A 12,419-nucleotide genomic window follows, 5' to 3' on the forward strand; every position below is an offset into this window, starting at 1 on the left:
GTGACCCGCACACACGTGAGCTGTGGAGCGTGCGTGGCCCGGACCCTGAACCTGAGCTGGGTGCCCGTGTGGCGCAGGACCCTGATCACGGGAGGGGGTGACCGCTGACGGGGACGGGGGTTCTTGGGGGAGTGGAGATGTTCCACAGCTAGTGGCGGTGGCCGCATAGCCCTCTGAATGCGCTCCAGGCCCCAGATCGTAAGAGGGTGAACTGTGTGCTACACGAAACCGGGGCAGGTGACAGTTACAGTGTCCAGATGCCATCTCCACGTGAGCCGTCCGGGTCCGCCTCGCAGACTGCTGGGAAGGAAGGCTGTGTGAGCTCGAGGGCAAGGCCAGTGTCCTCTGTCCATAGGCTGTGGGGGTATCACGCACGTGGACACCCCCAGTGGGAGGGGAAGGTGTGGCGCCGGGCAGGTGCCCTAGTGTCACAGAGGTGTCCTCTGCACTGAGGCCAGGCTCCCCACGATTGCCCTGCGGCTTTTGGGGGGGGGGGGTCACTGGAGAGGAGGGACTCGGTGGCCCGGCAGCCTGCCTTCCTAAATGTGCCCAAAGCGTGTCTCCACTTGGGAAAGACGCTCCTTCACGTGGCCCAGGACGGCGTCTTGCACCACTTTCAGCTACAGCCCTATAGCGGTGCCCCTGGGCCGTGCCCCTGGCCCGAAGCAGTGTCCTGGGGCTGCCCTGACAAAGGATCATAAGCTGGAGCCTCTGAACGACAGGAATGTGCCCTCTGCCAGCTGGAGTCCAAGTCCCGGTGCCACAGGGCCACATGCCCTCGGAAGGCTCTAGGGGAGGGTCCTTCCCGCCTCTTCCAGAGTCTGGTGGCCCCACCCCTCCATCTCTGCCCCCGTGGCTGCCTCCACTGCGTCTGTGTCCCCTCGACTTGTAAGGACACCAGTCAGGGGATTTAGGCCCTCCCACAACTAAGTACTGAACTAAGTACCTCTCAGAGACCCCGCTTCCAGATAAAGTCAAGGTCCCAGGTCCCAGACGGATGTGAATCTGAGGGCGGGGGATGCTGTTCGTCCCCTACAAAGCCCTTCCCAAAGCAGATGTCCTGGGAAGGTGGTGGCCTGAGTCACTTACCAGAGACTCCTGGCACCTTTCTGAGCTGGAAGAGAACTTGTGTCATCAGGCCAGACCAGTGAAGCATGCGAAAGCCCACACCTCTGTGCCTCAGTTTCCTCCTCTGTCACAGATGTGCAAACAAGTCCTCTGTGGAAGTCCCCTGACCTCAGGCCAGGGTGTCTGCCAGCTGGGAATGAATCAAGGGCTGGTGAAGGGGGAGTCCCTCCAGCACGGGGCCCCTTGGCCCACCTGTGCATGCTCAGCAAGGACCCTCCCTGGGTGCCCCTTGGTCCCACCAGAGACCCTCAGTTACCAGCACTGGTGACAGCTGGGTGCCCAGCAGCTATGTCCCACAGGGACCTGAGCGCTGAGGCCTACGTTTCGAGTAGACCTGCCCTCGGGTAACCAGGAACAGGGTGCTGTGAAGACGGGCAAATTCTGATTTGGGTGGGAGGGTCTGGCGAGGCTGGAGACCTGAGGGCAGGGGAGCCGATCACAGGGTGACACAGGCCCACCTCTTCGGGTCTGGGGTGGCACTGGGGCAGGAGGCCCCTGTTCCAGGGTGTGGGAGGGGGCCGCTGTCTGTGGGGTCTGGATCGGGTGCAGGGGCCCAGAAGACGGGGGGCCGTCCGGGAGGGCTGGATGCAGAAGGCACACAGGGGTGCGGACTGTGGTCGGGGGCAGCTGGAGGGCTCTAGCCTTGGGCGTGGTGGTCCTGAGCGGGGACCAGCAACGTAGATTTCCGGGCCTGGGCCCAGACCCTCCGAGGCCGACACTCTGGGGCAGTCAGGCTCTCTGGCTGTGTCACGCCTCACAAAGGACCCATTTCCCAATACGGTCACATTCGCAGGTTGTGGACGGACGGGGGTGGGGGCGGGAAGCCAGTCCAGTCCAGGCGCTAGCGGCGGAACTGGTTGGGCGGTTGGGACGGGCACGGGCTGGTCTCCCTACGTCACGTCACCGTATTCTGCCGCCTTGTCTTAAGCAGCCCCCGAGGCTGCCTACCCTGCGTCCCCCCCCCCCCGCCCCCGCCATGTCCCTCCTGCACTGCCTATCCCGCGTCCTGTCTGCGCGGTCTGCCCCACGCCCTTCCCGTGCGGTCAACGCGAGGTGGTGTCGCGCATTGGGAGGGGACCCCGCTTCCTTCCCGCCTGCTCTCCAGGTCCCTGCCCTGCTTGTGGGGGTGGGGGCCTGGGGCGTCGCTCTCACTACTCCCCCTGAGACAGACTGGCCAGCCCAGCCCCGAGGGTCACATGGAACATCGAGCCTCGTGATGCGCTGGGAGGTCTTCTCTATTAAACGCGCTCACTCTTCTCGATTCGATTTTATTTTAGGGCTGGCACGGCTGATTCTTCTTCTATATGTGTGAACGTATATATGTAAATACACGTACAGTGTTGGTGAATTAACGTTTGTGGTATTTTTACTAAGCGGAGAGGTGGAAACCAAACAGTGGCCCCTCCAGGGCTGCCGTGTGCTGGGCCGGGGACGCAACGTGTCCTCCTCTCCGGGAGTGTGCCCGCCACGGGAGGGTCAGAGGTGGGGGCGAGGCCCTGTCCACAGGGTCACGGGGCCGCACCCCACCATGCTGGCCTGGAGGTCGGGCGCCCACGGGGCAGTCTGAAAGCAGTGACAGGCTCTCACCGTCCACTGGGGCTCAGGCCACAGGAGTGAGGCGTGGACGCTGCCCGCAGATGCTGTGTCCACCGGCCCTGCCTGGAGGCACACTGGTCTCACCGGGAGGGGGGGAGGGGGTGACTTGACTTCCCAAGGTCTGGGACAGGAACGGAAGAGAGCAGCAGTCTTGTTGGCTTTTCAGACAAGCCCCCTCCCCCCCGGCCTGGGAGAGGCTGCTGTGGCCAGGCCGCACGTCCACTGGGGACACAGGACCCCAGGTGGAGGCACCCACGTTTACATGCGCGTCGCCGGGGCACGTGTGTGCAGAAACGCCTACAAACAGTGCCCCGTTAGCCCGACTCTTGGGGGTATTTAAGTGGAGTCCTTCGAGCAGGATGCCTGTATGATCACACGTGCACGCTGCTCCTCGGAATGAGGGGCCCCCAAACTCGCTGCTTTAAGCAACACAAAACCTCACTCTTGTTTTCCTGCGACCTCAGCCTGTGAGCCGCCTCGTCCAATCCATCACGCTGTGCTTGGCTGTAGCTCCGAAGGCTCTAACCTCTCCTCCTCAACAACCATCTGTAGCTGCCCATTACCTCCCGTGGCCTTTCCTCTAGTGGCCACACTCGGTAACCCGTTTCTGCTGGGTGGCTGGTCCCATCTGTTGGTCCAGAGCTGTGTGGGCTCCACGACCACCCACATTTGTCTGGTCGGCAACAGTAACTGTTAGGAACGGAGAGCATCAGGTCGGAGAGGACGTTCCCACGTTCTCGGGGAGGAGTCTGGGCAGGGGGTGTGTGCCTGCCCTAAGGTCCAAGTTCAACTTGGAGGAAGAGGAAGAGCTACTGTGGAATAGCACGGAGCCCCGTTCCAGACTCCCGCTGCTGGTCTTTGGGTCCTTCCAGCCCCTTCTGGTTGTTTGGCCGAATTCTTTGTGGGACCCGAACTCTTTGTGCGAACCTAAACTTGTGAGGCTGAGCAACTTCTTCCAGGCCCCAAGCCTGGCCCTTGCCGAGCCACGGGTTTTTGTCTGACGTGTGCCCCAGATGGCATCCTTGCGGTTCCCTGCTTGCCTTGGCCTCCAGGGAGCTCAAGCCCTCAGGTACGTACTGTGTGTTACTGTCAGCTCAGCTGCTCTCCTTTGTTCGGGCTCCTTGTGCCCAAACCTATCTGTCGGCCTTTTACTAGAAGGTACCGGGGGCCAGGCCCGGTGAGCGGTATCACCGTCCGTGGGACTGCAGCCACGAATCGGCCCGGCCATTGTCCTCAGTCTTTCCAAACTTCACTGTGCCTCCCGGTGGGTCTGGGAGCCCCTGTGCCCCCTCACATGACTGTCTCTGGGGCTCGGTTTACAGGCCCCATAACATACTCCCTTTTCAGCATTCTGTCACCGATGGCAGCCCTGCCATGCACCCGAGGGCCAGGCCTTCCCAGACTTGTTGCACGAGGGTGTCTGAGAGGCGAGGGTGGCCGTCGCCTGCTCGGGTCCCACAATTCACGCTCCTTTGCCGGACGATGACCCCGGGTCCCAGGGTAAGGGCCACACCCAGTGTCGCATGCAGCAGCCACAAGCTGTCGGGCCCTGAGACCGTGGCGGGTGCTTTGTCCACACCAGCAGGTGGCTCAGAACTGCCCACGCTGGGGCAAGGCGGGGGCGGGAGTGACAGAAGGGCTGTGCCGGTGCTCCGTGGGACAGGCCCGGACCCCTCTGTGACGGACGCGTCCTGGAGCCAGGCGGAAATGGTGGACACACAGCTCAGTGAACACAGTGCCGCAGCTGTGCACCTGTTTCGTCATGTGAACTTCACTTCAGTTAAAATAAGTTACAGAACAGTCAGTTGGGTGGGGAGGACCCAGAGCAGGTCCGCCCGGTGAGGGGGAAGCGGTGGGGTGGGTACCTCGGGCTGTGGGGAGGGGGTGACTGATGACGAAGGACACGGGGTCTCGAGGCGCTGAAGGTGTCCTAAAAATGACCATAAAGATGCTGAAAACCACTGCATCGTAGGTCTTACACGGGTGAACGGTGTGGTTGGAGTTACAGCTTAATGACATGGTCATTATCCCAGATCAGCCCGTGGAACATTCTGTGGAAAAGCTGTATCATTTCCCCAGAGCCAGGCTCAGGGGCTGCTCTGCTTCCGGGGAGGGGGGCGTCGAGAACACTCCATCGGCAAGAGCGCCTCTCTCTCCCGGGGCCGGGCCTCCTCTCTCCGTCTGTGTTGAGGCGCCTGTCTCTGTTTCAGGGGACACGGGGGCCCATGTGAAGGCCCCATGTCAGGGTTGCTGGGCAGCGTGTGGCAGAAACGGCTTCTCTGGGGCTTCTGGAAGCCCCTGGCATGTGGGGAACAGGTCCCCAGGTAGCAGTGATCATTTGTCAACTCATCTGTTACTGATAACAGGCTGCCTGTCCTGGGGACAGGCCACGGTGTGTTGGTTTCTCTGGGGTTGGGAAGCAGTGCCCCGGAGCCAGGACACGAGGCAGGTGAGACGCGTGGACCCCTGGTGTTATCCTGCCCTGTTTTACGAGGGAAGAGGGTCTCCTTTGGGATCGGCCGCCGAGACCCCGTGCAGGCCTGAATCCGAGCCGCTGGGACGGCTGGGTGGGAAGGTCCTGCTCACAGCTACAAGGCGCTGTCCTCAAGCTCAGCTGGGGGCCCGTCACCGCCCCTGCAACCACGCTGGGCTGTGGCATTGTCCGGTGTGGGCTGTCAGCACGTGTGCGCGCATGGAAGGTTCACGCACCTGAGTGCAAACCCCCTTTGCTGGAGTCCCCACGTCAGGCCTGTGCCTAGAGGCTGAAATCAGTGCTGCCTGAGTCCGTTTGACTCCCCGGGCAATTCAGCTCCTCCACAGAAGGGCTGTGCCTGTGCTCCACATGACGGTCACCCCCAGGTTTAGAGCTGATGGGAGCTGAGCCTCCCCTCTGGGCGGAGCCTGTGGGAAACCAGCTCTCTCTCAGTAGCTGGAAACCATAATTCATACAGACGTAGAGAAGTTTCTCAAACTCTCTGATCTGGTCTCTTCCACACATCGAGGGCTAGTGATTGTGCTTCCAGAAGGTGCCAGAGGATGGCTGGGACGATGGGCTGCGGTGACTGCCGAGGGTCAGGGTGGTCCCGGGGCCTGCCACGGTACACCCAGCCTCGGCTCCCCGGGGCTCCCTCCTCAGAGCCCAGAAGGTGCCGGTGATGGGAAGAGGGAGGCCAGGTGCACGCAGGGCCGGGCGGTGGGGCAGCAGCGTGCGGGGGCTTCTCTGGCGGCTGCCAGGTTGGTGCTGTCTTGGGAGGCAGGTCTGGCTCCGACGCGGTCTCCAGAATGGCCAGCCGGTGCCCTCCCTGGGCCCGGAGCCAGGCCTGGGGAAGGGGAAGGTGTGCTTTGTTCTTTCTGCCCTCAGACCTGCTCCTGACAGCCGCCTGGCCCTGCCCCCGAGCCCGGCCAGCCAGTTGCTCAGCGCACACGTGTGGCTGGGCACAACTCTCCTCTGATTCCTTCCCGGGCAGCCCGGCATTCGCCAAGCTGCTGCTCTCTGGAGGCCCAGAGCCGAGTCGGCTGTGTGCTCGGGCCCCTATCTAGGATGTGGACACGACGCAGGGAAGGAGGGGAGCTTCCCGCAGCAGGGCCCGGGGCTCATTGAGGCAGGCTGACCGCTGCTTCAGGCCAGGCCCTGCCCTCGCCGGGATGTGCTCTGTGCCCGAAGGCGCCGGCCACGCGGGGGGCACTGTTTGCTGAGTGAACGAATGAATACGTGAGATCGGAGGCCATGGCCCTCCCCGTCTTGCTTCTGAAGCCCTTACTGCCCTCCCTGCCTCTCCCTGCCAGGACGTCGCACTCCCGGGCCAAGGCTGAGGCCGCCCTCACGGCAGCGCAGAAGGCCCAGGAGGAGGCGCGCGTCGCCAGGATCACTGCCAAAGAGTTCTCCCCTTCCTTCCAGCACCGGGAAAACGGTGAGTGTGCGTTCCCCGAGGGGCATAGGTGTGGGGCCGCGGCACACGCCTCGGACGTGCCGGTCAGGGTGTGAGGCTTCTGCACGTTCCGTGTCCGCGTCTCAGTGCGCTACTGATGCCTTCCCCGGAGGTCACCGTCTGCCTGTTCTCCCTGCCCTTCCCACTCCTGTTGTTCTAGAACTTTCTTCTGGAACCTACTCGGTCCGACCAGGTGGCTGCTAGGAAGGTAGGAGCGTTGCTAGGGCAGTTGAGGAAGTAGGGCTTCAGTATTAACGAGCTGTGAACCGCCCCGTGTGACCCGTGGAGGCGGGTCGAGGCAGACGGAGGGGCTCTAGAACAGTGAGGGGAGCTCCCGCCCTGTCCTCCGGGAGAAGCTGGAAGTCACTGCGTGTCAGCCAGACGCGTGACCTTCTCTGTCCCTCGGGAAGCCGGCAGCCTCCCTCTGCTGTGTGGAGTCCATTGGGCCTGGTGTCCGGGCTCACCCGGCCCCTGGGCTTAGAGGTGCAGGACCTTTGCCCTGAGGACACCCTGAACGCAGGCAGGGCAGGGCAGGGTCTCGATCGCTGCGTCCTGTCCTAGGGTGCTCTAGGGACCCCCATGCAGGCGTTGGCTCTCCGTGTGGTGCTTCAGAACCCTACGCTTGGGCGGTGCACTGTGGCCCCAGCCCCGTGTGCCCGGCCACAGAAGCATTTCCTGGCCCCACTGTCACGTGATGGATGGGGTATGCACGGACTAGGGGGTGGGGGCTGACTCCATACCCCAGTGCTCACGGGTCTGAGGACCCCCGACCCTGCCTCCAGGACCCCGTAGGGCCTCCCTCGGTCACCCTCTGTGGAAGAGACACCCTGTCAGGTGGCTGCAGCTCTGCCTCGTTCTGCCCGCTGGCCCCACCTCCAAATCCCCAGAAAGGAGACTGGGGCCACTGTGCCTGCGGCCGACAGCATGGGGACTGGGCCCAGCCCCACCAGACCGTGGGGGGCTGTGTGCCCTGCGGCCCCTCCCGCCCAGGCTCAGAGACTCTGGCACGGAGTTGGAGAGAAGACCACTCCTGTCGCGCTGCACCCAGGGAGGCCGTGAGGCCCTGGAGAAGGTCACCTAGCACGAGAGGCTTCCTTCCACCTTCGGGAGGGACCTGTCGGAGGTGCGGCCTAAGCCTGGAGCCGGCCGGCCTCGCCCTTGCCTGGCACCCTCGCCTGCTGAGCCTTGGGTCTCTCCTGTAGCCAGGAGGCAGGACCGGAATCTCTGCGTGCCACTGCCCTTCCAGACCTGGTCACCCTCCCGGTGGGTGTCGGGTCCGGGGCTCCCAGAACTGTGGCGCCCACCCCCCAGTGGAGAGTGCCCCGTTGCCTGTCGCCCTGGACCCAGGCCCCGTCTTGCTCCCCCACAGCCCTCTGGTGAGGTCAGGCCTCACGAGGCACAGAGGGTCCGAGTAACCCAACCTCTGTGTGCTTCCTGCCCCCACATAAAGGGCTCGAGTACCAGCGGCCGAAGCACCCGATTTCCAGCAGTGACATCGAGGTGGCCTCCACGGGGACGCCCCTGCAGCAGGAGAGCCCCGAGCTGTACCGCAAAGGCACCACCCCCTCGGACCTGACCCCCGACGACAGCCCCCTGCAGAGCTTCCCCGCCAGCCCCACGGCCACCCCGCCCCCGGCCCCTGCCTCACGGAACAAGGTTGCCCACTTCTCCCGGCAGGTCTCTGTGGACGAGGAGCGAGGCGGGGACATCCAGATGCTCCTGGAGGGCCGGGGAGGGGACTATGCCCGCAACAGCTGGGGCGAGGAGAAGGCCGGCAGCTCCAGGGGCGTCCGTGGCGGCGCCCTCCGCAGCGGTCAACCCGCAGACGACTTCCGCTCCCGGAGCTCGGGCCACAGGCAGCCCGGCAACCCCAAGTCCCGGGAGCGGCGGACGGAGTCGCCCCCCACCTTCTCCTGGACTTCCCACCACCGGACCGGCAACCCCGGCTCGGCGGGCGCCAAGCTGCTGGAGCTGGAGGAGGAGAAGTTGAGCAACTACGAGACGGAGATGAAACCGCTGCGGCGGATGGACGCGTGCGCGCAGGAGGCGCACCCCCAGAAGAGGCGCTCCAGCAGGGGCGGCGCCTGCCGGGGCCTGGGCGAGGACCACCGCCCCGAGGAGCGGGGCTTCGGGGCGCAGAGGCTGCGGTCCAAGCCCCAGAGCAAGGACGGCGCCAGGCCGGCCTCGTGCACGGAGCCCGCGGTGCAGAGGCTGGAGAGCCTGCGGCTGGGAGAGCGGGCTGAGCCGCGGCTGCTGCGCTGGGACCTGGCCTTCTCCCCGCCCCAGAAGTCCTCCCCGGTAGCGCTGGAGTCGGACGGAGAGGACGGGGACGAGCTCAAACCCAGCACGGTGAGTGGCGGCGCCGGCCCTGGGCCCGCGGTCAGCACGTGGCCGCCTCCAGCCGACGGCTGGCTCCTTCCCTCCAGGAGCCCCGGGGCGGGCGACGGGGTCCCCCTCCCTTTAGGTCTCAGAGAGGGCTGACCCCAGGCCTGACCCCGGCCGCCAAGGTGCGTGGGCGGTTCTGGAGGCGCCCAAACCAACCAGGCAGCCCGGGAGCCCCATCCTCACCTAGGCTCCCCCGCGGTCCAGGAAGGTCAGCCCCTGCTCTGGTAAGGAGGCCGGGGCTCGCGCCTGCTTCCTCCCACGGCAGGCAGCGTGGAGGCGCCTGGACTGCGTGGTGCCGGGGTGGGCCCACCCCCAGGAGGGACTTCCTGGGACCCTCTACCTGTGAGCAGACGTGTCCTGCCCCTCCCCCGGCTTCTCAGACCCACCCCGGGACTGATGCCCCGTGTGTCTCTGTGCCAGGACCTACAGCCCCAGTCCCTCAGGGCCTGATCACCTGGCCGAGTGCCACGTACCTGCCCCACGGGGACACTTCTGGGACCCTGCTGCGAGGCAGGGTCTGTGTCCACCGCCGGCCCCTGGAGGAGGTACACCATCTGGCGGGTCAGGGCCCCGTGCTCCTTGAGAGAGACGCTTTCTGTGGACAGGTGCTCCCCGAGACCACCGTGAGCATCTTGTGAGCAGGCTGGTTCCTTAGTGCTCCTGCCTTCCCGCACCCAGGTCCCCCCAGACAGCAGCCCTGTGGTCGGCACTGGGAGCACCCGTGGGCTCGCTGCTCTGTTCCCTGTCCCAGCAGCCAGGACCATCTGCACGCATCTGTATGTGGAGCGTGTGCAGCGTGCGTGTGGTTACTTTTCAAGCCAGATGACGGCCGGGGAAGGGATGTGGGAGGAGGTTCCAGATTTGGCCTCCTTCACCACGTTGGTGCTTCCCAATGAAGCTCCCTTGGGGTGAGGTGCCAGCCAGTGGCTGGCCTCCAGCCGGGCACCTGTATTTATTCCGTTGAGACAGCCGGTGTCCTGTGTCCTCCGAGGTCCTCTTGGGGTCAGCGCGGTGCCCTGTCCGATACCCTGGTCTCTGCACCCATCACCGTGGAGGCTCCAAGGAGAGCCGGGCCCAGGAAGGGGAGGCTGAGACCTGGATGCCCAGCTCACCCGAACCTCTGCTCCAGGGGCAGGAAAGGCCTGGAGGCGGCCGGTGGCCGGGCAGGGACAACACTTAGCACAGAGCTTGAGCGGCGACGGGGAAGGAGGCGGTTGCTGAGGAGCGTGTGCTTAAAGGATCACTCGAGGGCTCGGACGTTGCCGGGTGGTGTGGGCTCTCGGGCTGAATGCTGGGGCTTCTGGGTGGGCCACATCTGAAATCCCGGGCCGGGGTTCTCTCGTCCCAGTTGCGGGGCTGGGGACGAAGGTTAATACTGGTGTGGGGACGCTGACTTAAAGCGACCTGGCGTGCTGGGAGGGAGGTCGGCACCGGGCATTCCGGGCCCAGTCGCTGCAGCCCGGGGAGCAGGAGGACCCTCTCCCAGACTTCGGTCGTCCTCTGGGAGCTCCTGGTTTGGGGGGACAGGGGCAGGCTGGGCGCGGGCTCACCTCTCCTGTCCTGTTGCAGGGCTCGGCCCCCATCCTGGTGGCCATGGTGATCTTGCTCAACATCGGAGTCGCCATCTTGTTTATTAACTTTTTCATCTGAGGAGACGTCGCGTGAGCAAAAACAGTGGTCGATGTACAAAAGGGGGACGTTAAAAAAAAAAAAAAAAACGACAGAAAGGAAAGGATGGTAACTCAGACGGCCGGACAACCACCTCTGAGACTTTTCACAGAACAATGTGATTGGGTATTACTCACAGTTTGCCTTTTTTTCTGGGTAATGTTTTTTGGATTTTAGCCAAAATTCTTTGCTTGTATAACACGATGCTGTGTGGCATGGCAGAAGGAGGCCAGCACGCCGACCCTCCAGCTTGGTGTGGAAAGGAAAGGGACCCCGGCAAATCAATGGCCAAAAAACAAAACGGTCACCGTCCTCGCTGCCATCACACTCCATCTGGGACTGGAAAAGGAGGTGGCCGGAGGAAGACCCCAGCGCGTCCAGCTGTGCTGTGAGGCTGAATGCGGGAAGTCTGTTACCTGAGCCGCTCCCCTGGGTCCTAGAATAGCGGGTGACAAGTAGGGGCGTGTGGTGGGCGGGGGGGGGTGGGGAGGAGTGGGCGCGCCTTCCCAGCAGGCAGCAGCCAGGGCCGCTTCCTGTTTTGAGTCTGTGCCGTGTACCTGAGGAAGCAGGGATCTGCCGCCTCTCCCCATGGAGTCTGAAAGCAAGGTCCTCCTTCCCCCCGGTCTGCCCCCTCCCCCACCACTCCCCCCTTCGTCCCACACCCCCAGCAGCAGTGGTGCGGACGGGACAGAGGGCAGGGAGTGCCGTGGGGCCACCTAGCTGCCACGGCCGGCTCCGAGTGTGTGGCCTTTCTCCACTTGGCATGCAGGATGTGTATCCCGGCTCCCCTGTCCCTGTCAGACGTCCGTGGCAGTGACCTGGCCCGCGGCGACGTCATTCCCTCTCGCGGTCCCCGGGCACATGGGTTTTCACGTCTCTGTCCTGTGCCGGCCTCCACTTCCCCCACAGATATGCACACTCTTTCCAGATGCCTCGTTCATACCCCGGAGCTGGTCTGGGCCCAGGACAGGAATGTGGGTGAAAACCCAGTGGCTGCAAAACCCCTGAGCACTCGCTGCTGCCCCCTCTCCCCCAAAAGACACAACTCTGCCTTCTCGACCAATGTTGCACCATCATCCAAACGAGAGAACAAGGTTCCAGAATGTGCGGGCGCCCCGAGGTCCTAGCGCTGGAGCCAGCCCCGGCCAGGGCGTATGGACGTGTCTGTGGGGCATGGCCACGTCCATACCCCGGCCCCTGCGCTCACGCCCGGGACGGCCCTGACCGTGAGCTTCCACAGCCGTCCTGGGCACAGCCCCGCTATGGACTCTGCCTTGCTTTGCTTATGTTTAGCTGTTTCTCTGCTACCTTTCAAGCAGATTTCTTTACTACACTGCACTGGATTGCTATATTTTTAACCAGAAATAAACTAAAGATTAGAGCATGTTCCAGTTAAATCCAGTTTTATTTTTTCCGTTCTACATTCTCTCTCCCCATTTCTTCTCACAGTTTGGCTTAGTTTGGGGTCTTTTCGGGGAGTGGGGCACAGGAGAGGGAGGGTCCGTAAGAAATGCGTTTCTGCTGCCGTTACTTTCTAAAGGGATATTACATCTTTTGTACATCTTACTCTCCGTTCTTTTTTAATATCGAGTGGTTGCTGCAGACCTGAAGTGAACCAAATAAAGATTCCTGCTCCTTGCAGCTCAGAACCCTCCATGTGGGACATGTGGTTTCTAACTGTTTGCACCTCTTTGTAAAGACCACAGCCTTTTG

General features: G+C 63.3%; 1 protein-coding gene across 13 annotated transcripts in view; it reads left to right on the forward strand.

Annotated features, from left to right (window-relative positions):
* Positions 1–12,092, forward strand: part of JPH3 (junctophilin 3) — a 166,402-nt gene extending 154,310 nt beyond the window's left edge. For 12 of the 13 annotated variants that reach the window (XM_045439936.1, XM_045439932.1, XM_045439928.1 and 9 more), the window contains 3 exons: positions 6,511–6,635; positions 8,104–9,002; positions 10,608–12,092. In XM_045439936.1, coding sequence (XP_045295892.1) covers positions 6,511–6,635; positions 8,104–9,002; positions 10,608–10,688 — 1,105 coding nt within the window. In that variant the 3' untranslated portion in view covers positions 10,689–12,092. Of the gene's footprint in view, positions 1–6,510; positions 6,636–8,103; positions 9,003–10,607 lie in introns of those variants that run through there. The other variant, XM_045439940.1, reaches the window with a different exon arrangement.
* The last annotated feature ends 327 nt before the right edge of the window (positions 12,093–12,419 follow it).

The sequence above is a fragment of the Leopardus geoffroyi genome, chromosome E2 (genome assembly GCF_018350155.1).
Source record: "Leopardus geoffroyi isolate Oge1 chromosome E2, O.geoffroyi_Oge1_pat1.0, whole genome shotgun sequence".
NCBI classification, from domain to species: domain Eukaryota; kingdom Metazoa; phylum Chordata; class Mammalia; order Carnivora; family Felidae; genus Leopardus; species Leopardus geoffroyi.